This window comes from Mesocricetus auratus, unplaced genomic scaffold (genome assembly GCF_017639785.1).
Source record: "Mesocricetus auratus isolate SY011 unplaced genomic scaffold, BCM_Maur_2.0 Super-Scaffold_100676, whole genome shotgun sequence".
NCBI classification, from domain to species: Eukaryota; Metazoa; Chordata; class Mammalia; order Rodentia; family Cricetidae; genus Mesocricetus; species Mesocricetus auratus.
Window position 1 is genome coordinate 186,903,215 of NW_024429266.1, and position 20,879 is coordinate 186,924,093.

At 40.3% G+C, this 20,879-nt stretch overlaps 1 protein-coding gene across 2 annotated transcripts in view; it reads right to left on the reverse strand.

Moving 5' to 3' along the window:
• LOC101822348 (ovostatin homolog) overlaps nucleotides 1–20,879 on the reverse strand; it is a 47,930-nt gene that overhangs the window by 25,261 nt on the left and 1,790 nt on the right. For both annotated transcript variants that reach the window (XM_040737943.1, XM_040737944.1), the window contains exons 4-20: nucleotides 19,929–19,981; nucleotides 19,169–19,189; nucleotides 15,606–15,774; nucleotides 15,072–15,156; nucleotides 13,388–13,505; nucleotides 12,278–12,389; nucleotides 11,871–11,980; nucleotides 11,384–11,542; nucleotides 10,315–10,542; nucleotides 9,211–9,265; nucleotides 8,315–8,460; nucleotides 7,620–7,769; nucleotides 4,733–4,903; nucleotides 3,886–4,024; nucleotides 1,993–2,095; nucleotides 1,327–1,555; nucleotides 404–533 (exon numbers count right to left, since the gene is read on the reverse strand). In XM_040737943.1, coding sequence (XP_040593877.1) covers nucleotides 404–533; nucleotides 1,327–1,555; nucleotides 1,993–2,095; nucleotides 3,886–4,024; nucleotides 4,733–4,903; nucleotides 7,620–7,769; nucleotides 8,315–8,460; nucleotides 9,211–9,265; nucleotides 10,315–10,542; nucleotides 11,384–11,542; nucleotides 11,871–11,980; nucleotides 12,278–12,389; nucleotides 13,388–13,505; nucleotides 15,072–15,156; nucleotides 15,606–15,774; nucleotides 19,169–19,189; nucleotides 19,929–19,981 — 2,178 coding nt within the window. The remainder of the gene's footprint in view (nucleotides 1–403; nucleotides 534–1,326; nucleotides 1,556–1,992; nucleotides 2,096–3,885; nucleotides 4,025–4,732; nucleotides 4,904–7,619; nucleotides 7,770–8,314; nucleotides 8,461–9,210; nucleotides 9,266–10,314; nucleotides 10,543–11,383; nucleotides 11,543–11,870; nucleotides 11,981–12,277; nucleotides 12,390–13,387; nucleotides 13,506–15,071; nucleotides 15,157–15,605; nucleotides 15,775–19,168; nucleotides 19,190–19,928; nucleotides 19,982–20,879) is intronic.

Below are 20,879 nucleotides of genomic sequence, written 5' to 3' on the forward strand. Positions count from 1 at the left end.
GGAACACCCTGTTCCCAATTCCCTAGGCACCCACATGCACATGGTGCATTACATACATTCAGGCACATACATAAGACACAGAAAATAAAATACTTTTTTTTGGGTTTTCCGAGACAGGGTTTCTCTGTATTGTTTTGGAGGCTGTCCGTCCAGCCCAGCCTCGAACTCACAGAGATCCGCCTGCCTCTGCCTCCCGAGTACTGGGGTTAAAGGCATGCACCACCACTGCCCGGCTAGAAAATAAAATACTTTTAAACAAGGAAATTATAAGAATTTTGAATATAGGGAAATGAATAAAGGAAATTAAAAATATGATGTTGAAGGAAAACATGGTTCTTCAGAAAATCTAAGAAAAGCAGAGGTCGATAAAATGTGGATCAATCCATGAAAGACTGCTGCTTACCCAGTGTCTTTGGTATAATTGTCCAGACATATGTTTTCTGCTCTCCAGCCTGGAGAACATCACTGCCATTGTTACTCAGGGTGGTGATATTTGCTTCATAATTCTCAGATGCTTCTAACTGAACAGAAATCTAAAAACAGAATAATGGCCACAGGGGTAGCACTTTAATTTCTCTCTCTCCTTTCCTTGAAATTCTACAGTTTATTGCACAATGGTTTCTTCAATGTCGTCGAAGAAGTTGACATTTTCATCTTAAGATTTTCTTTATTTTAACTTAGCAAAATAAAAAAGATGCCCAAGGACTCATTCATAAATTCACAAAATAGTAGAACATGTATAATCACAAAATGTCATTCTCACTTTAATTTCAAGTCATTGTGATTTGAAACAATTATTTCTGGGGCTACAGAGTTCACTCAGCAGTTAAGAGCACTTGTTACTCTTGCAGAGGACCTGGGTTCAGTTCTCAGCATCCATGGGGTAGCTCACAACAGCCAATAACTTCAATTCAAGGGGTTCTGATGTCCTTTTCTGGCCTCTGTGGGCACCAGAAATGCACATGGTACATGTGCATACATGTAGACAAAACAATCATACTCAGAAAATAAAATAAGAAATTAAATTTTTTTTTTGGTTTTTCGAGACAGGGTTTCTCTGTGGCTTTGGAGGCTGTCCTGGAACTCGCTCTGTAGACCAGGCTGGCCTCGAACTCACAGAGATCCGCCTGCCTCTGCCTCCCAAGTGCTGGGATTAAAGGCGTGCGCTTATTATTGATTTATTATCCCTAAAGATTATAGAAAGAAGTGACTTCCTTTTAGTATGAATTTTCATTTGTTAATAAGCTATGGTGACATTTAATGAAAATAATAGTGAATACTTTAGCTTGCTGGATATTTGTTTCCAGGTCAAAGGTGGTGACTTACCTCTACACATGTAGTCAGGTAGCTAAAGACATTGACAACCACATCACTCTGTTCATGTTGGACAACGGAGAAGGGTGAGGCAATTTCAATGAAGAAGGGCTGGAAGATGTGTAGATACGCTTTGGGTGAAATGCCGAACCCAGCTTCCCCGTTCACACAGAAGGCACTGGCTTCCCATTGGGTTACAGTATCGGGGACAAGGAACGAGATATTTGCTGACCCTGAGGAACTGAGAAGACAGACTGTGGGTGACATCTGTCCTCTGGATACCTGAGTTTATGCAGAACATACACAAGCACAGTGACTGAGGTTACATATGTCTAGCTGAGTGTCTGTAGAATTGAACCTTAGAAATGCCACATTTCTACAAATACCTTTAAAAAGTTCAGGTAGCATATATATACCTGCATGAAATTTATAGGAGTGAAGGTTTGGTGGGAAAGTAAAGCTGTTTAACAGAACAAATAAACAAACCATCAAATGTGATCAGGATATACAAATGAATGACTTTTTTTGTTTGGTTGGTTTTTTTTTTACCAATACTTTATCACTTTATTGCCCAGGAATAAAAGTTAACAAATCAAAAGAAGAAAAATAGAGATAGAGACATACAGGGAAGAAATTAAGAAAAAAACACCTAAGAAGTAACAGAAAAATGAAACTCACTCTACATTGATGAGGTCCCATATCCAGGTCTTGGGGAAGTGTGTCCTGACTGTCTCTTTGATGGCCTCTTCTGCATGGTTGATGCTGTCTACGGCGTCACGAACTAAAATGAGAGAGAGAGAGAGAGAGAGAGAGAGAGAGAGAGAGAGAGAGAGAGAGAGAGATGCAAAGAAATGTCTTATGCAGAAACAGCAAAAGTATGTGCTGTCCTTCATTGTCACATGCCTAGTTAAGCTGTGTGTGTGTGTGTGTACATTCGTGCATGTGTGTGAGTTTGTGTGTGTGTACATTCGTGCATGTGTGTGAGTTTGTGTGTGTGTACATGCATGCATGAGTGTGAGTTTGTGTGTGCATTCGTGCATGTGTGTGAGTTTGTGTGTGTGTACATGCATGCATGTGTGTGAGTTTGTGTGTGTGCATTCGTGCATGTGTGTGAGTTTGTGTGTGTGTGCATTCATGCATGTGTGTGTTTGTGTGTGTGTACATTCGTGCATGTGTGCGAGTTTGTATGTGTGCATTCGTGCATCTGTGTGAGTTTGTGTGTGTGTGCATTCGTGCATGTGTGTGAGTTTGTGTGTGCATTCGTGCATGTGTGCGAGTTTGTGTGTGTGTGCATTCGTGCATGTGTGTGAGTTTGTGTGTGTGTACCTTTGTGCATGTTTGCGAGTTTGTGTGTGCACATTCATGCATGTGTGTGAGTTTGTGTGTGTGTGCATTCATGCATGTGTGTGAGTTTGTGTGTGTGTACCTTTGTGCATGTTTGCGAGTTTGTGTGTGTACATTCGTGCATGTGTGTGAGTTTGTGTGTGTGTGTGCATTCATGCATGTGTGGGAGTTTTTGTGTGTGTGTGCATTCATGCATGTGTGTGAGTTTGTGTGTGTGTACATTCATGCATGTGTGCGAGTTTGTGTGTGTGTGTGTAATTTGTGCATGTGTGCGAGTTTGTGTGTGTGTTCTAGGGATCAAACTCAGGTCCTCATGACTGCACAGCAAGCAGTTTACCCACTGAGCCATATCCCTGGCCCTTGAGTTGAGCTCTTAACTTTATCAAAGCTAGTATGTTTCAACATGAGTGACACAGAAATTTGCTCCTAGGGCCTAACACTGATTACTTCAAATCTCAACCCGGTGCCACTATTTTGATGCTCAAATTTCTATATTTGTTAAAAAGTTCCAACAAAGAACAAATCACCTTCAGGCAAATCTGGATGAATTAAATCTCTGCCCTGAGTCTTGGTTGACATGCCAATACCTGCCAGCTATGCCACTGGCATTGTTTTTGCAGTTAATATTTCTAATTCTCCAGAGTATTTGTCTTTATAGGAGTGGCATGTAGGCTGCATAGGATGCACTTTGTCAGTGTTTCTACATCAAAATAATAACTTTGGAGCTGGGCATGGTGGTGTATGCTTGGAAACCCCAGCATTGGACAGGTAGAGTCAGGATGATCAGAAGTTCAAGGTCATCCTTGACTACATAACAAGTTTGAGGCCAGCCTGGGCTACGTGAGACCATTTCTCAATACAAACAAGTATTGTTGAGTTGTCTTACACCATGTCTAGTTGCTGCCTGTATTACCCTGTATAGCCATCTTCACATCTATTTTGGGGCCAGCCTGGACTACAGTGAAAGACCCTATCTTAATAAACAAACAAAAAATTTAAAACATTATGAAAGGCAGAAAAAACCTAAACTTTTTCTTGTATCAGAAGCTAGTTATTTTTTATGATCAAAAATATTTCCAGCCTTTCTTGTTGAATTGTAGAAATTCTAGTTCTTGTTCCAAATCATTACAATTCAGCTACAAGACCTGTTTGACATGGTTTTATCTTACATACACCCAGTCCAAAGAATTCTACTGTTACTCCAATAGGAAGGTCTAGGTTACACACAGGCAGAAGCAGCTGGAGCACCGTACATCGTTGGTCCCTTTGGGCCATCAAATGTCCTCAGTATGTGCAGGTTTTCCTGGGATGAACATACTTCTGGTTTCCGGTAATGGAAATTAGTAAAGATTTTCAGACCCATGTCCTTTCAAAGAAAGAAGCAAAAAATTACTTTCCTCAGAAAACCATGAAAGGCCTAAAGTCACAATAAACTGACAATAATATTCTCTGTGTTAGTCGTGATCCAGTACCATAGGAATCAAGTCTTCTTAATTTGACTTACATAAAAATTCACAGTTTGGAAGAAAACTAATAATCACCATATTTATTATTATTAATATTTTCATGTTTTTTTCCATTTACGCTTAAGGGAAACCAGGAAATCAGGGCTACTATTGTCTTAACAGCAAACACGTATGCACACATGCATGCGCATGCCTGTACACAGTGCCCATACAATAAACAGCAAACTGGGACTTGAACTAAAGCTTGTCTGACTCAGTGTCCTCTTCTTAAACTGCTATGATTCTGATTATAAAGATCTTGTATGACCCCTGAACATGTGTAGCTGGTAGCCTCTCTTTATGTGGAATACAGACTGTAAGTTATCTTCTCGGTTTAACTATTGATGCATAAGAGGTATTGCAATAAATTGAATACCATCTCTTGGGTTCCATGGTTTTAGCCACATAACTTCTTTTCAGCAAACAGAAAAAAGCCAGAAGGATTAGCATGTCTTTTTATGAATATTCTGTCAGCACAGTATAGAAAGGATCTACCCAGTGAGAGAGATGAAGATGGGGGATAACTAAAGCTACAATAGGGAAAGTTGCAGACTCATCTGTGATCTTACCCTGAGAAGATTAGCGATGTCTCCATCCCCAGCATTGCTTGCAGGTGTATAATAAAGTCCATTGTGGAACAAATCCTTCTGAGGGATGCATGGGCCTACTCTATCATCATCCAGGTTGAGACCATGGTAGAAATAACCATATGAGTAGATATTTGGAAGCAGGTTGTATACCTAGGAGAGGAAGATATGGTCCTTGGTGATTTTAAGCACTTATTATATAATTACAGGATTAGAAAATTTTGTGTCATAACCATTTATTTCTGAGTCAACCTTCCAAAAACTCAAATGAGATCAATTGTGTTTTATGTAGTCAACGTCATTTGAAAAAATTTCTGGCAGGATTTGGGATAGCAAATAGAAAGAAAGAGGTCATGGAGAACTCTCGGTTGTTCCAAAGCCTAGCACACAGATAACAGCCTGAAGTTATAATAGTAGAATTCTCAGACCAGAAGGATGATGTCAGCTGCTTGAATCTAATTATTAACATATTAAAACCTTCCATATAAAATACAGCACCAAGCAATGAGCAAGCTGTCAAAGTGCTTTATAGACTTGTATGAAAATATTCTTATGAAGCCCAGTGCTATGTGCAATGAATATGCAGGAATTAAAAAAAGTCAACAAGGAGTGAGATCAACAACTTATTCTTTCACCATTATGAGGGACAGTGAATATTCCTGCAATCTCCTAGCTGTAGGATTAAGCATACCATGTTCTGAAGGTTTGCAAAAAAATGTATGTAAAACTGAAGGAAAGCTTAAGAAACTACATGCACAAAGGGAGAATGACACAAAGACATTAGAAGAGACACATACCAAATTAAAAAGAAATATAGCAACAACTCATGTCAGCATATGAACCGTCTTCCCTGGACGCAATAACTCCTAGTGAATGGGAAGGGCTCGAAATGAAGGAGCAGCTTCTACTCACTGAAATGCACGACTCACGCGGTGGCAGCTACCTCGTGGGTGTAACTGACAGAAACTAGCGTGTGAACTGGCCCTTGCAGATAGTGCTGGAAGGAGGGAGGATGTATCAGGGTGAGACAGAGGGCACACTGCAGCTAACGCAACCTCTCAGCCGTTTAACTACACTAATGTGAGTGACAGATTTTAAAATCCTGCTAAAAACAGCAGCGACAAAATTAAGTAAGAGTGATGTAGCAGAGCATCAAACCCAAACCAAACAAAACCTCCCCAGAATCCACTTTACATTCAGTTTATAACTCAGCAGAAACGATGGGTGAGCCAGTAATTAATATAATAAAACATAAAGGAACATAACCGTTGTCTCAGAGAGCATAGTTCATAAGTCATAAAGACTTCCTTCGTTTTCAACAAAATGAATCTGGCAATCTACATAAAACTCTTAATCTATGGGCTGGGAGAGATGGTTCAGAGGTTAGGAGCACTGGCTGTTCTTCCAGAGAACCTGGGCTCGATTTCCAGCATGCATAGACATATATGCAGACAAACTATTACACACATAAATAATAAATATTTTATCTTGATCTTTTGAGAAACGAGGCCAAACTGGCACCAATTGAGAGACAATACTTAAATGGGCCAACTTTTATAAAACAAACATAGAAAGTTGTCAAGAGGCTGTCATATATGAGTCAGCAGGAGCTCAAGTTCCACTATGGTTTCTACTGAGGCAAGAACAAGGAAAGGGAGGGAGGAAGGAAGGGAGGGAGGGACAGAGGGAGGGAGGGAGGAAGGGAGGGAGGGACACAGGGAGGGAGGAAAGGAAAAAGGAGGAAGAAGGGGAAACAGGGAGAGAGGGTGAGAAAAGAAATTTTCTATTTGATGGCAATGTAATACACACAGAGAAACAATGAAAAATATAATTCACTTAAAGGAATTCAGCAAAATGTAAATTACTATGCATCTGGGTACATAATTAACAGTAGAATACTTAGTGGAAGAAAACTTGTGTATAACAGCAACAGAGTTATTATGACACAGTTGTGAATAAACAAAGATTTACATAAGAAAATTATTTAAAATATAGCTCATAAATGACAGGAAAAGTATGAAAACAAAAAAATAAATAAAGCCAAATTATGAATTAGAATGTTCCCCCATTAGGGGGCAATGATGAAATTGATTTGTAGACCCCATGTACTTAGAGTAAAAGTACCAGTTAACTTTCCCTCCTTGAGCTAGAGAACTTAGAAGTAAGCTGATATTAAAAATCAACTGAAATAGCAAAGGGGTGTCCTGGAGTTGAGATGCCTGGGGTGCCCTCGCCATAGGAGTTGATTCCTACCAAAAATAAATCTCTATCGTTAAAACTGTGGGACAGACATAAGAAAAGAAAAACCAATGGAATAGAATGTAAAATTGAGGAAATAAACTTAATAGACAGAAATGCAGTCCAGGGTAAGGCAGTGTCTTGTATCACCTGAGCAGAAATAACTCTCGACTGGATATGTTTTACTTAAGAAAAAGATGAACTAGAGAAATATTTCCTATTAAAGGAACCAGGACTCCCAGAAAAACAAAACAAAATGAAATGAAAAACCAGTTTTCAAGGCTGGTACAAAGAAGATAAAGATAGGCCTGGGTCAACCTCGGAAATTACTGAGAGCTGAGAACAAAATCCAACATCGTCAAAGGCACAGAGACCAACTGAAAAATTCTCACTATGATTTTAAAATATCACATTGTTTTAGAGTCCTTAACCTTTTACAGTTATCTATAGAGTTCTGTATTACTATGAATGCCAGACAGGAAACCCATGTAGTTAACGACCTATCCTAGTTACTGAGGAAAGAAGAGAGAAGCGAAGACTTGATGTCCCCAGCATGTCCCATCACAAGTCAAAGTATCCCACAAAGGGCAGGGCCTGCATCCACACGGCTTGGGGGAACAAGGGTGCTTACACTTTCAGGCGACAGCTCTTGTTCGGGTTTCAGCAGAAGCACACTTTTGTCCACTGCTCGCAGGCCACAGAAGGAATCAGGGGCTGCTTGAAGATGTAGCCTGGTGGTGGAGCCAGGTAGGTCCTGTTCCTTTGAGAACTTTATGCTAACCTGAAGTAGAGAAAGGACGGCAGTGAGGACACACGAAGAGGATGTGAATAAATCTTGTTTTTCCCTAACAAATCCCGACAGATTTCTGTATGTGTGTTTTCCTGTGCATTCTCAGTTCCCTGTAGGAACATCTCCTTTCACCATGCCCGGGATCCCCATGACCGGGCATCTTGAAGATGACTTTTCACCACTCCCATTCCTTAGTAACTTAACTGTGGGATTACCGTATGAAGAGTACGAGGGGGTCAGACAGACGGGGCTGTCGGGATGGCTCAGAGGGGAAGAAGGCTTGCTACCAAGGTGAACAGCTTGAGGTGGATCCCTGAGACCACATGGAGGAAGGAAAGAATGGAATCCTGCCAACTGTCCCCTGATCTTCATGCACTCACTTCATGGGCACACATGCATGTGTGCACGCACACACACACGCACACACACACATGCACGCGCGCACACACTAAATGAGTAGATTAATGTAAAAACAAATTTTATAAAGGAAGTGGCGGGAGGCAAAATGCTCACGCTGCTGAGAGAAGAAACATCACCTTGTTTTTAAAGCACTTGTCAATCTGGAGCTTGACACTATCCGCAACGATTTCCCCGCTGGGGTGGAGAGTGTAGACAAAGAGGACAGCCAGCGGTGCCAGATCAGCGTTGATGCCGATCGGGAATGAGAAGTTTCCATTCCAGGCTGGGGAAACAGGCAATTCACAGACGACATGGTGCTAACTCATATCTGCGTTTGCTTAGGTGAAAGAGAATGGTTTGCAGGTAGAAAAAGTAAACTGGGTCCTATTCCAGCACAAATAAAAAGCGGGGACTTACACACAGATGAAGATCACATTACAATAGCGACGTCTTAGACATCACTCTGCTACAGTGGACATGGTTAGCTGACCGTGTTGGTACCAGCTAATGTTTGCCAACTTGACACAAGCTACAGTCTCCTGGGAAGAGGAGACCAATTAAGGAATTGCCTCCCTCTGATTGGCCTGCGGGCATATCTATAGGGCATTTTCTTGACGAATGAGTGATGTGGGAGGGCCCAGTCTGCTCTGGCGGTGCCATTCCTGGACAGGTGGACTTGGGAGGTATAAGGAGACAGACTGAAAGTCAGTAAGCAGTGTTCTCCCATGGTTTCTGCTCCAATTCCTGCCTCCGTGTTCCTGCCCTGACTTCCCTCCATGATGGACATATAGGATGAAGTAAACCCTTTCCTCTCCACGTTGCTTTGGCCCGTGTTTTATCACAGTAACAGAAAGCAGACGAGAGCAATGATAGAAAGGTAGCAATCTCCTTGTTCAGTCTATCCCGTATGTTACCTCAAGTCATGATATCTACTACTCTCCAACTGCAAGTGGGAATAAGTGCCCATCCTAACTCCCAGAAAAAAAAGCATGGAGATAAAGTGGATTTTTCAAAACAAGAGCATCGTATCCACCTTGGCTTCTGACTTCCTTCTGTCCGCTGAGAAAGATGCTTCCTCTCACCATCACCTGTGCCAGACAAAGAAAACCCTGCGTGAGAATTGCAGCTAACATTGTAACATGTCACCGTGGACTGACCCGTGTGAGTACTGCAGCTAACATTGTAACATGTCACCGTGGACTGACCCGTGTGAGTACTGCAGCTAACATTGTAACATGTCACCGTGGACTGACCCGTGTGAGTACTGCAGCTAACATTGTAACATGTCACCGTGGACTGACCCGTGTGAGTACTGCAGCTAACATTGTAACATGTCATCGTGGTCTAACCCATGTGAGTACTGCAGCTAACACCATATTGTGTCATCGTGGACTGACCCAGCGATTGTTCTGTCCTGTAACAAGATAGCTTCCACAAATGGATATTAAAAGGGAACTTCAAACATGTTAGGCCAGAAAAGAGAAAACACAAGGAACTTTGTGAAGCCATCTAATTCATGTGCAAGCTGGTGGCTTTACCTGCCCATTGTTTGTCATCTGCCTCTGCTCCATGCTGGGACATGGAGTGCCTACAAAGCTGACAGGTCACTTGATAACACACGAAACTCTTTAACAGCGCCTCAAGCCTACTAACGTAGTTTGTGAGTCTAACTGATTCCACAGTTGTTTCCAGTTAGTGGATCGTTTCCACTTAGAGAATGTGAACAATGTGTCCAGGGTGGACATAAGTGCTTGAGGACTAGGAAACAGCTGGGAGATGGAAGTGGCTTAATTTCCAAGTCTGTTTTCACCCTCCAGGAAGCCTTCATGAGAGGGAATGAGAGCAGCTCCTTTACTGCTCTTCATTTTGAGCTTTCCATGTTACTTACCCTCAAAGAGGCTCATAAATATTTGACGTGAAGCATGACAGAATGACTGAAGAAGCAACTTTTTCAGGCTTAGGGGAACTCAGGTAGCCTGGGATTGTTTTGTAAGCCTGTTCTTGTGTTCTTAGCAGAGCCAGGACTACTTAGCAGCCAAGTGGGTACATAGAGCTCACTCAGATTGATGAGGCCTGAGAGACGACACCTCCTGAACCAGGTGATGTGGAGCAGACAGATCCACTGACTGAGACTTACCAAATAGAAGAAGTTCACGCCTGAGGCATCCTTGTAGGCCTCAGGATTTAGGGAGTACAGTACTGAAACCATCTTCTCTTGACTGCATGGGAGCTGCTTTGGCTCAGGAAGGATCTTCAGGAAGCTGTTGGTTCTGGAGTAAAAGCGTGAGACTGAGAAGTAGGCATCCAAATACTCAGGGTCCAACCAGCTGGGACGATGGCAGATTCCAGGTCGGACATAAGTGGCCTGCCATGACAGAAGCAAAGGGAAGACCTTAGAATGACGGGCACTTCCACAGACAGGGGAGGCACTTCAGATGCAAGGCTTCTTGTCTCTTTGGAGCAGGGAGGAACCTGGACCGTAGCTGTCACTGGGGAGACTGGTGTGATGGCTCAGCATGTGAGGGTACTTGCCACCCAGGCTGATTCTTGGGGCCGTTGTGGTGGAAGGGAGAACTCACACAAGGGGAGATAATAGCACCATTCTCTCTTTCTTGTATATAAAAAAAGACATGGCTATGCGATTGTCTAATTGGGTCAACAGTGAACTATTATGCTCTTTACTTTGTGTGGTGTGCTCTGGGTGTTGGGAGATGGTGCCTATGCAACCTAGTGTGACCTGCAACTCAAGATCCTCCTGTCTCAGCATCTTGGGTGCTAGAATTACAGGCATCACTACTATTAATTTTATTCTCTGACTTTTAATTACAGTCAGAGAATTGGATGTAAGATCTGTATCCACTACCCGTATATGAGTCGTGACCAACTGTTTAATCACAAACTTCTATGTGAGTTTCAGAAAAGAGCTCTCACAGCAACTCTCCATCCTTGCACAGCATTATGTAAGGGAAAAGGTCAGGTTTTCTCACACCCCAACTCTACCTCCACAGCAGAGATACTGGCCACGATAGAGTCACTGTAAGAGAGCACCAGCATCTCACTGTCTGAGCTCTGCTCTTACTGAGTCCTGGGTAGACAAGCAAGTTACAGAAAATATGCTACCATCTAAGAACCTTCTCATGCTCCAAGTCCCTAGCACTGGGCCTCGATGGGATTCCTCACTCTCCACCCACCCTGGGATATCTTACTTTCAGGCTGATCTGTGCATCGAATATCTCTGAAGTGTTGATGGAAAATTGAGCTTCCCCATTCCCATCTGTTGTATAATTTCCTAGAAACTTGCCATTGAGCTCCAGTTGCAAAAGCTTTCTCACCATCGGTGCATTACCGGGACCAGAAAACCTAAGCTGCACAGAAGCAGAAATGTTAACACTCTTATGACACAAAACTTCACATTCCTACAGGGAATTTTCAGTCTGTGACAATAGTGGCCACTTAACAGAAATTTCAGTGAGTGGAAATATCCATCCTACTACTTGCACTTACATATAAAACAGGAGAGGCTATCATTTTATACATTGCTTTCTTTTAGCCTAGAACTTTGCAAACATATCAGACCTAGTAATATCCATAGTGGATCATGGACCTAGGAAAGAGTGTCTAGAAAATTCCAAGTGATAATCTGTGAACAAAGGAAACCAAACAAGGTCCTCTTAAAAGTCTGGGCAAACCTACGGTTCCAAAATAAGTGATCCCTCTCCTGTAGAAAGAATCCATGTTCTCAAAGCTCACACTGCCAAGCACCGAAGTGATAAACACGGGGTGTGTTTTACTGATCTGCACACCTGTAAGAAATGATGAAACAGCATCAGGAAGGAAATAATCATTTGAAGAAAACCCACCAGGGCAGGGCATGGGTCTCAGTGGTAGAATGCTGACTGCCTAAGCATGTGTGAGGACCTGGATTCAATGCTTCTGTTCCCCGCAAAAGCCATCTTTAAAAGATGCTTCTTTTTATCCCTTCAAGCAACAATTAATTCATGATTAACAATGATACTGCTACTTAAATTAAATTAAGAATGATTTTTTTCCTCAGTGGGTCACTATGTATTCCCAAGCTGTCCATAAAATTCTATTGTTACCTGTTCCAAGTTCTGTAACCATTACATTAACATTAAATATCATGAAAAATCCAGAGCGGTATAGCTGGAAGACTTTTGTATTGACAGTTTGAGAAATACAGCCATCTTTCAGCTGAAAAATAAACAGGTATAATGAAAAAGTTAGGGATCTGAATTTTGGCATGGGTGCGTCCTACCCTGTACACCCAGGCCTCCCTCACTAAGTTACTGGACCAATAGAGAAAGAGTTAAAGCCGGAAGTTGACATGAGAGAAGAGGAACATCCAGAGAAGGGAGACATCTATACTTTACAGATTCAAGGACGCTTTCCTGGAAGTAATGTAGGCCTGAAACAGTTAAAGAATTAGAATAAAGCTGAATAAGAACCTGCCCCTGGAATAAACGCTAACAACAGATGGACCAGCACCCTTTAAATGAAGGACAGCAACACCTGTGAAGGTCTATTATTTTGAAATAGAGGAAAGGGAATTTTTCACAACTAAGAATGTTAACTAGAAAACTGTAATTTTAGTTATATTTTAAAATATGAAATATTTACTAATTTCAAACTTTAGACATTGGAAGGCTACACTAATTTATTTGCTCCTCAAAATTTGGTCTAGGCAGTTTTGTTACATCCATCATGTAGATGAATAAAAAAGGAATCTCGAAAAGGAATTAAAAAGATGAAAATTAAGATCAATGACTTACAGATATGCACAAAAATATATTAATAATGATAAACCTGGCAGAACAGGTGAGGTTTTAATAAGCAGGATTTAGAATGGAGGAGAACAGAAGTCTAGAACAATGCATACAGAACACTCTGGGTTGCAGGAGTTTCCAAATGAATTGCCCGGGGAAGGATTCTCCAAGGAAAGATCATGGACAACATCCAGCTAGTACAGGACATAGGGAGGCCAATGAGCCCCTCTGTAGCTCTAAAAGCCTACAGGCAAAAGCACCTAGAAGTCAAGGCACTATTTTAAACATTGCATTATCTCCATTTTCTTAGCTCTAACCTCCGCTAACCATACAGCAAAAGCACTGTGAATCCTTTTTGTAAGAGGAATAAAATCATTATGAGAAATGAGTGAGAATATTCTTCGGGAGCAAGCGCATGATCTGTACCTGTTCAGTGAACTGCTCACATATTTCATTATTATTGCTCTTACAATGCCCAGAGGAGGAAAACTCTCTGCACACTCGGATCTGAGCTTTTCCCTGCACAGACTGGCCATAGGTGTACCTAGTGGGAAAAAGTACATCCATGATCACAAGTAGGCAGTACATAGTGACATGTATGGACGTCATCAGAAATCCATGTGACGTCCTGAAGCTGAGCACTTCCATCTAACCACCTTTGAGGCTATTTTCTCCACAGAATTTAGGTGAAATTGACTTATGAAAGGGGACCTGGCTGGTTTCCAAAACAAACAAACAAACAAACAAACAAAACCAAATTCACAGTGACATTCAGTTTTAGATTACCTAAAATATCAGGGAAGAAAAACTATATGAGTAAACATTTAAATGTATTTAATCTGGCAGAAGGATTGGAAAATGAGCTTTCTGGAACACATCCAGCTACTCTGCACTGAAACTAAGAGAAACGACCTGATCTTTCCCCGAGAGAGACAGAGTCCACAATTCTCTGGGGAGAAGGCCCCTGCCCCATCATGTGTTCACCAGGCAGCCCTTTCTAGACTGCAGCTTCAATACATTCAGAGTATCCGAAGCTTAGTGTTTTTATGTCACCTGTTAAAGCATTCAGCAGCTCTCACCAGGTGGTTCTTCATAGGATGGCACAGTTATTGGCAGAATAGATGTGAAGCCAAACTGCCCAGGTGTAACTGCTGTCATCAGAACACTGCCAAAGCTGATGCTATCCCAATACTTAGCTCATGACACTGTGGGGATAATTTTTGTGGCTGCCACCTAATAAACACTATTTTATATTATTGTTATAAATTTGAAAAAAAGATCACAAAAGGATAAAGGGCATCAGAAATAATTTCCCAAATAGAGGATAAATGTTCCCAAGAGCAGATAGGATGTTTTTGTTAGGAAACTCAAATAAATTCAAAGTAAATTATAAACTTCCTTATGTCTATGAAATTTTGTTAGCCCATTTTCCTTCCTTCCTTCTTTCCTTCCTTCTTTCCTTTGTTCCTCCCTCCCTCCTTCCCTCCCTGCCTCTGTCCCTCCTTCCCTTCCTTTTTGAAAATGAGAGCATTCGATGATGATAAGGGTCAGGGAATCCAGTACTTTCACACCGGTTGCTGGAGTTAGGTGAGCGACATGACATTTTTAAGACTAAAAGATCATTATATATTTTGACTTGGTGATTACTGTTAGAGAAGTCTTTCTTAAGTAAACAATTTTCAATTCTAAACCAGGACATTATACAGTTTTTCAGAAGATATCTATCACCAATGTATTAATTACTAGAAAACACAATGTAATAGATTACATGTTATATAGTATAACGATAATTAAGTAAAATTGTTATTTGTATATAAAGATATGATTACAAGGCAAGGAATTAGAATAGACAGACTAGCAAAAATATAGAGCTGTGTGTTTTTAAGTGTTAGATTATATGCAAAGAATAAGTATAATCAGGGAAATTTTTTCACAAAGTGTTATAGGAAAATCAGCTATAACGTGATAGCAATTGGTAGAACATACTGTAGTTTGTTTTCATGCTTTCTTTGTTTTTCAAACATTTAAAATTTTCTACAATTATTTTAATGTAAGTATGTAAATAGCATACTTTTATCCCTGTGGGGATAAATATAAAGTATATACTTACTTTGCACATGCAACCACTTGGAATTGATTGTCTGCAATAGTTATTGTCTCTGGTGCACTGACCTCAACTTCAAATTTGGGCAATACTGAAACAAAGAAACACACTTTCAGCTGACAATCCCTGGAGAGCAAAGCTACTGCAACTAGAACAAACTGTTTCCATGCATGCCATTTTCCTCCAAGTGCCCCGAGGTACACCCAGGTCTGTGGTTTGTTTGTTTGCTTGCTTTTGGTGGTGGTGGTCTATCTATTTTTATTTATTTATTTTGTCTAGCCTCAAAAATTCACCTTTTTTATGTTCTAGCTATTAGATCCTCTCTAGGAGAGTTATCTGAATTTCAGGAAGTGAGATAGCTCTGAACTAAGGGAGGGCCAGGCAAGGATCAGAACGAGGCAAAGAGAGAACCAAGGATGAGACAGAAAAGCAGACAGCAGAGACCCAGTCTGGCTTCAGCTGCTTTTGCCTGGATCTAGAAAGCTTTGTTTGGTTGCCTTGAACTTATCTGCAGGAGAATCAAAAGCAATACTTGGTTACCATCTCGATTAACGGTGAATGGATACACCACTGTCATTCCTGACTGTTTTCTTATGACAATTGTGTAATCCCCAAACATTGGTTCTGGAGTCAAACGGAATGAGAGCTGGGTGATGTTTCTCAAAGTGGTCACGTTTTTCCACTGAAAAATCACGTTGTGTTCAGGATCCTTGAAAACAGTAAAGAAGGACAATCAGAGGTTGCATGTGAAAATAAGCTTTCCTTATTGTGAGTGCTCTCCATAGTTACTGGAAGTAAAGAGTGAACTACACTAATGCTTAGCTAATAACCTCAAATCCCTGATACAATGTGACTACTTCAACATAATCGATGTTTCTGTTAAAACTAAAATTCATATGAAAAATAATTTATAACTGACAACCTTGATTTTATCTTTCAAAAGCAGAGTAGTATAAGCAAAAAAATTAAAAATTCAGCATAATTAGTTCAGAATAGTGTTCCCAAAGCAAAGTGGACTCATAACCGATTACAGAAGGGGTTACTAATCCTAACAAACATTTAAAATGATTGCCCCAGGGGCTGGAGAGATGGCTCAGTGGTTAAGAGCGCTGGTTGCTCTTCAAAAAGACCTAGGTTCTAGTCTCAGCACCTTCGTGGTAGTTCATAACCATCTGTAGCTCCAGTTCCAGGGGAGATCTGACTCAATCTTTTTGGCTCTGCAGGTATTGCATGCACGTGGTGCAAACACATCAGGCAAAATACCCATGTATATTAAATCAATACATTATTAATTTCATTAACCATTGATTTTATTTACTTTGATTAAAATATTATTTTAATTAGTTAAAAGTAAAAATTATTTTTGTCACAGATTTACACCTCTAAGTTGGTCATGGATTATCTGATTACAACCACATGGATCATATGGAAAAACAAAACAAAACAGGATAGCCAAAACAATCCTGCACCTGATTTCAAACTCTACTGTGCAGCTACAGTAATGAAAACAGCTTGGTATTGGCATAAAAACAGACAGGTGGATGAATAGAATAGAATCGAAGACCCAGGTATCAATTCATACACCTATAAACACCTGATTTTTGAGAAAGAAGCTAAATTTATAAAACAGAAAAAGAAAGCATCTTCAACAAATGGTGCTGGGATAACTGGATGTTGACATGTAGAAGAATGCAAATAGATCCATGCACAAAACTCAAGTCCAAGTGTATCAAAGACCTCAACATAAATCCAGCAACATTGAACCTGATAGAAGAGAAAGTAGGAAGCACCCTTGAACACATTGGCACAGGAGGCCACTTCCAAAATATAACACCAGTAGTACAGACACCAAGAACAACAATGAATAACTGAGACTTCCTGAAACTGAGACGCTTCTGTAAAGCAAAAGACATGGTCAACAAGACAAAACGGCAGCTTACAGAATGGCAAGAGATCTTCACCAACCCCACATCTGACAGAGGACTGATTCCCAAAATGTACAAAGAACTCAAGAAACTAGACATCAAAAGACCAAATAATCCAATAAAAAAATGGGGCACAGATCTATAAAGAGAACTCTCAACAGAGGAATCTCAAATGGCCGAAAGACCCTTAAAGAAACGCTCAATATCCTTTGACATCAGAGAAATGAAAAAAAAAACAACTCTGAGATTCCATATTACACCTGTCAGAATGGGTAAAGTCAAAAACACATCTGATGAAAGCTTATGGTAGAGAGGATAGGGAGTAAGAGGAACACTCCTTCATTGCTGGTAGGAGTGCAAACTTGTACAGCTGCTTTGGAAATCAGTATGGTGGTTTCTCGGAAAATTGGGAATCAATTTACCTTAAGACCCAGCAATACCACTTTTTGGCATATACCCAAAGGATACACACTCACACCACAAGGATATTTGCTCAACTATGTTCATAAAAGCATTATTCATAATAGCCAGAACCTGGAAACAGCCTACATGCCTCTCAACCCAAGAATGGATAAGAAAAATGTGGTACATTTACACAATGGAGTACTACTCAGCTGTAAAAAAACAATGACATATCGAAATTTGCAGGCAAATGGACAGAACTAGAAAAAGCCATCCTGAGTTAGGCAACCCAGATCCAGAAAGATAAATATAATATGTACTCACTAATAAGTAGATATTAGACATAAAGTAAATGACAACCAACCAGTATGCCACAACCCCAGAGAACCTAGGCATCAAAGAGGACTCTAAAAAGACATACATGGATCTGCCTAGGAAGGGGGAAAAGACACGATCTCCTGAGAAAATGGGAAGAATGGGAAAAACATATAACTCAATAAAAACAGAAAGAAATGCAGCTACATGGGATCTCTGTGATTTAAAAGGCAGTCCGTTGTCAGAATGCAGTCTCCATTTGATTTCAGCACACTGCTACACACACAAGCTTACTTCCATAAACATTTTATATCTTCCAACTCTGATTAAAGAGATCATGTTTAACCGATTATACAAGGGAATAAAACTGTCACTATTTCAAAGATTTTTTTTTTTTGGTTTTTACGAGACAGGGTTTCTCTGTATTGTTATGGAGGCTGTCGGTCCAGCCCGGCCTCGAACTCACACAGAGATCTGCCTGCCTCTGCCTCCCGAGTGCTGGGATTAAAGGCGTGCACCACCACCACCCGGCTATTTCAAAGATTTTTAATGATTTGTTTTCCTTTACTTTAAAATTTAGAACATTCAATATCCTAGACCTCTTTCCCTTTAGGGATACCCACGAGACCCCATGGTGGCTTAGATGTGAGTGGATGTCACAGAGCTGAATAAATTATTTCCAAAAGAACCAGATGTCATGGGCATTAAGGCTAAAACCCACACTGGGTAACACCGGTGCTCCTCTGAGTGTCCACACTGACTCGCTGTGACTTGTGAATGGTGAACTTGTACTCATCTAAGCCAATGTTAACCAATCTTAGGGTTCTCTTGGCAGAGCACAGCATTAGCTGGATCAGATGTGAAGAAACTGGTGAGCAGTGAAGAGAACGTAAGACTGGCTAACTTGAAACTCATGTCATGTCAAGGGGGTCACCCATATGAAGACCTTAATGCATCCAAATATTAGACAGGTCAGCTGGAAGTTTGCAAGCATCCGTGTTTGCCCACATAACTATGACTTATGAGCCTAGATCCCATATTAACTTCCAGAGTTAACTAATGATGGCAGCACATACTGTATGCAGAGAAAAAGAATACAGGGATTGATTGCTATTTACAAGCAAGCTGCAAGCCAAAAATCACATGACAAGTGCAAGACATGTAATAAAAATCAACAAGGTATGTTTATTCATCAATGATTGTATGGTTTAGAATTATAACATAGAGTGGGAAAAATTAACAAGCTTCTATTTTCAAATTCCTGGCACATTACTCTTGGGGATTCATGGCCAAGAAACCAGTACTCCTAGGTATCCTCAGAGTTTTCAAAATTGTATTTTAAACCTACTTTTAACATTTTTTCAATCATCTTAATTTTTAGTTATGTAAAACTAAAACCTGGAAGCATGCCATTCCTAACCTGAATGTTTTAAAATTGGATATGGAAAGTAGATTTCTTACCTGAAGGGTGATTAAAGGGTACTGAAAGAAAAAAACATAGATTAATACTTTAGTGAGACATTCTTTTGCCAAATAGTATTGCCCCGCAGGTTTAGTTTTTAATTAATTCTTTTAGTGAGTGTATAAATAATGGGCTTTGTTATGATATTTTCATACATACATATCATTGTATCATGCCTGAGTTCATTTCATATCACTCCCTCCTGTCTGACCCCTCCCCCTTTGCTTGTGTGTGTAAATATATAGCTATAGTCTAGACTCCATATGAGAGAAATCATAGTATTTTTTCCTCCTCTCCCCCACTACCCTCTCTGTCCCTTCTCCCTTCAGAACTCTTTCTCTACCTTCATGGTATTCCATTTACTTTCACATAGTGTGTGTGTGTGTGTGTGTGTGTGTGTGTGTGTGTGTGTGTATGTGTGTGTGTGTGTGTGTGTGTGTGTTTTGGATATAATTCTGCATATGAAAGAAAACCTGGCATTTATCCTTTGAGTCTGGCTAATTTGACCTAACACAATGAACTCTAGTTTCATTCATTTTTCTGCAAACTACACAGTCCCATCCTGAACACACACCACACCTGCTCTATCCATCCGTCTGCTGATGGACATCTAGGCTGGTCCCATACCTTGGCTGTCATGGCTTGAACAAGCATGATTGTGCAATATGCTGACTTACATTCCCGAAAGGTGCTTTGTATAGCAATGGATTTGATTGATAGATTTTAGTTTCATTGTACCATTAGAAATTATGAACTCACCAAGTCATCAACAGGTTTGAGCCAGGTGTTCAGGGTCACAACGCGAAAGTGGACTAAAAGAAGAGAGAGTAAGGCCATAAAGTGTTTTCCTTGTGATCCCCACCTTTCAGCCATGATTGCTCTTAAATATATACGTAATTAATCACTTTGCTGTCACACCCTTTGAGGTCAGGAGTCCATTAGGGAAAATCTCTTATTGCATTTATTTTCCCTTCATTAATGATCCTTATTGTCCCCATTGCTGACACCAACAACTGTTAGAAACTTTTACCCTATAAGATGTATGACTGGGACATCTTGGAAAAAAATTAGTGGCAGAATTAATCCGTAGAAGCACAACTGTGAAACATTTATTTTCCTCGAAAATGATGCTAAAAATTTTGTTATTTTAGCAAAACTATAATTGAAAGATGTTGGCTCTTTTGAATGTATCACTCATTCTAATAATTTAGTGAAAGCAATAAAGGGGATATCAGGAAGTGAAGATCTTTCTTTAAGAATTATCTTTGTCATATTACATGTTATAATGTCATAATGAAATTCACTGTCTTGTGTGCTGACTTAAAATTAATTATAAAAGTGAAAGAAACCTACATGAACTGGCCATTCAAAGTACAGTCAAGACTCTTTGGAGGAACTCCCCTGCCCCAGACACTGTCATATCAGTCAGAGTACAGTAGAAAATTCTTGGAGGAAACAACCTCCAACACATCACACCAGCAGGTTCTACAACTGCCAGAAATAAATGTCTGTTGTTTAAGACAAAATAAAGACTATTTTCAGCTCTTTAAAAATAATCATAGAAATAAGCAATATTGATCAGAACAGAATGCACTGGTGATTTCATTTCTAAACCCTTAATTTCACAAGTGAAGAAATTAAATCTCAAAGACCAGGATTTACTTGTCGAAAGTGAATCATTGATTAACAGAGCCAATATTTGAAGCAAGT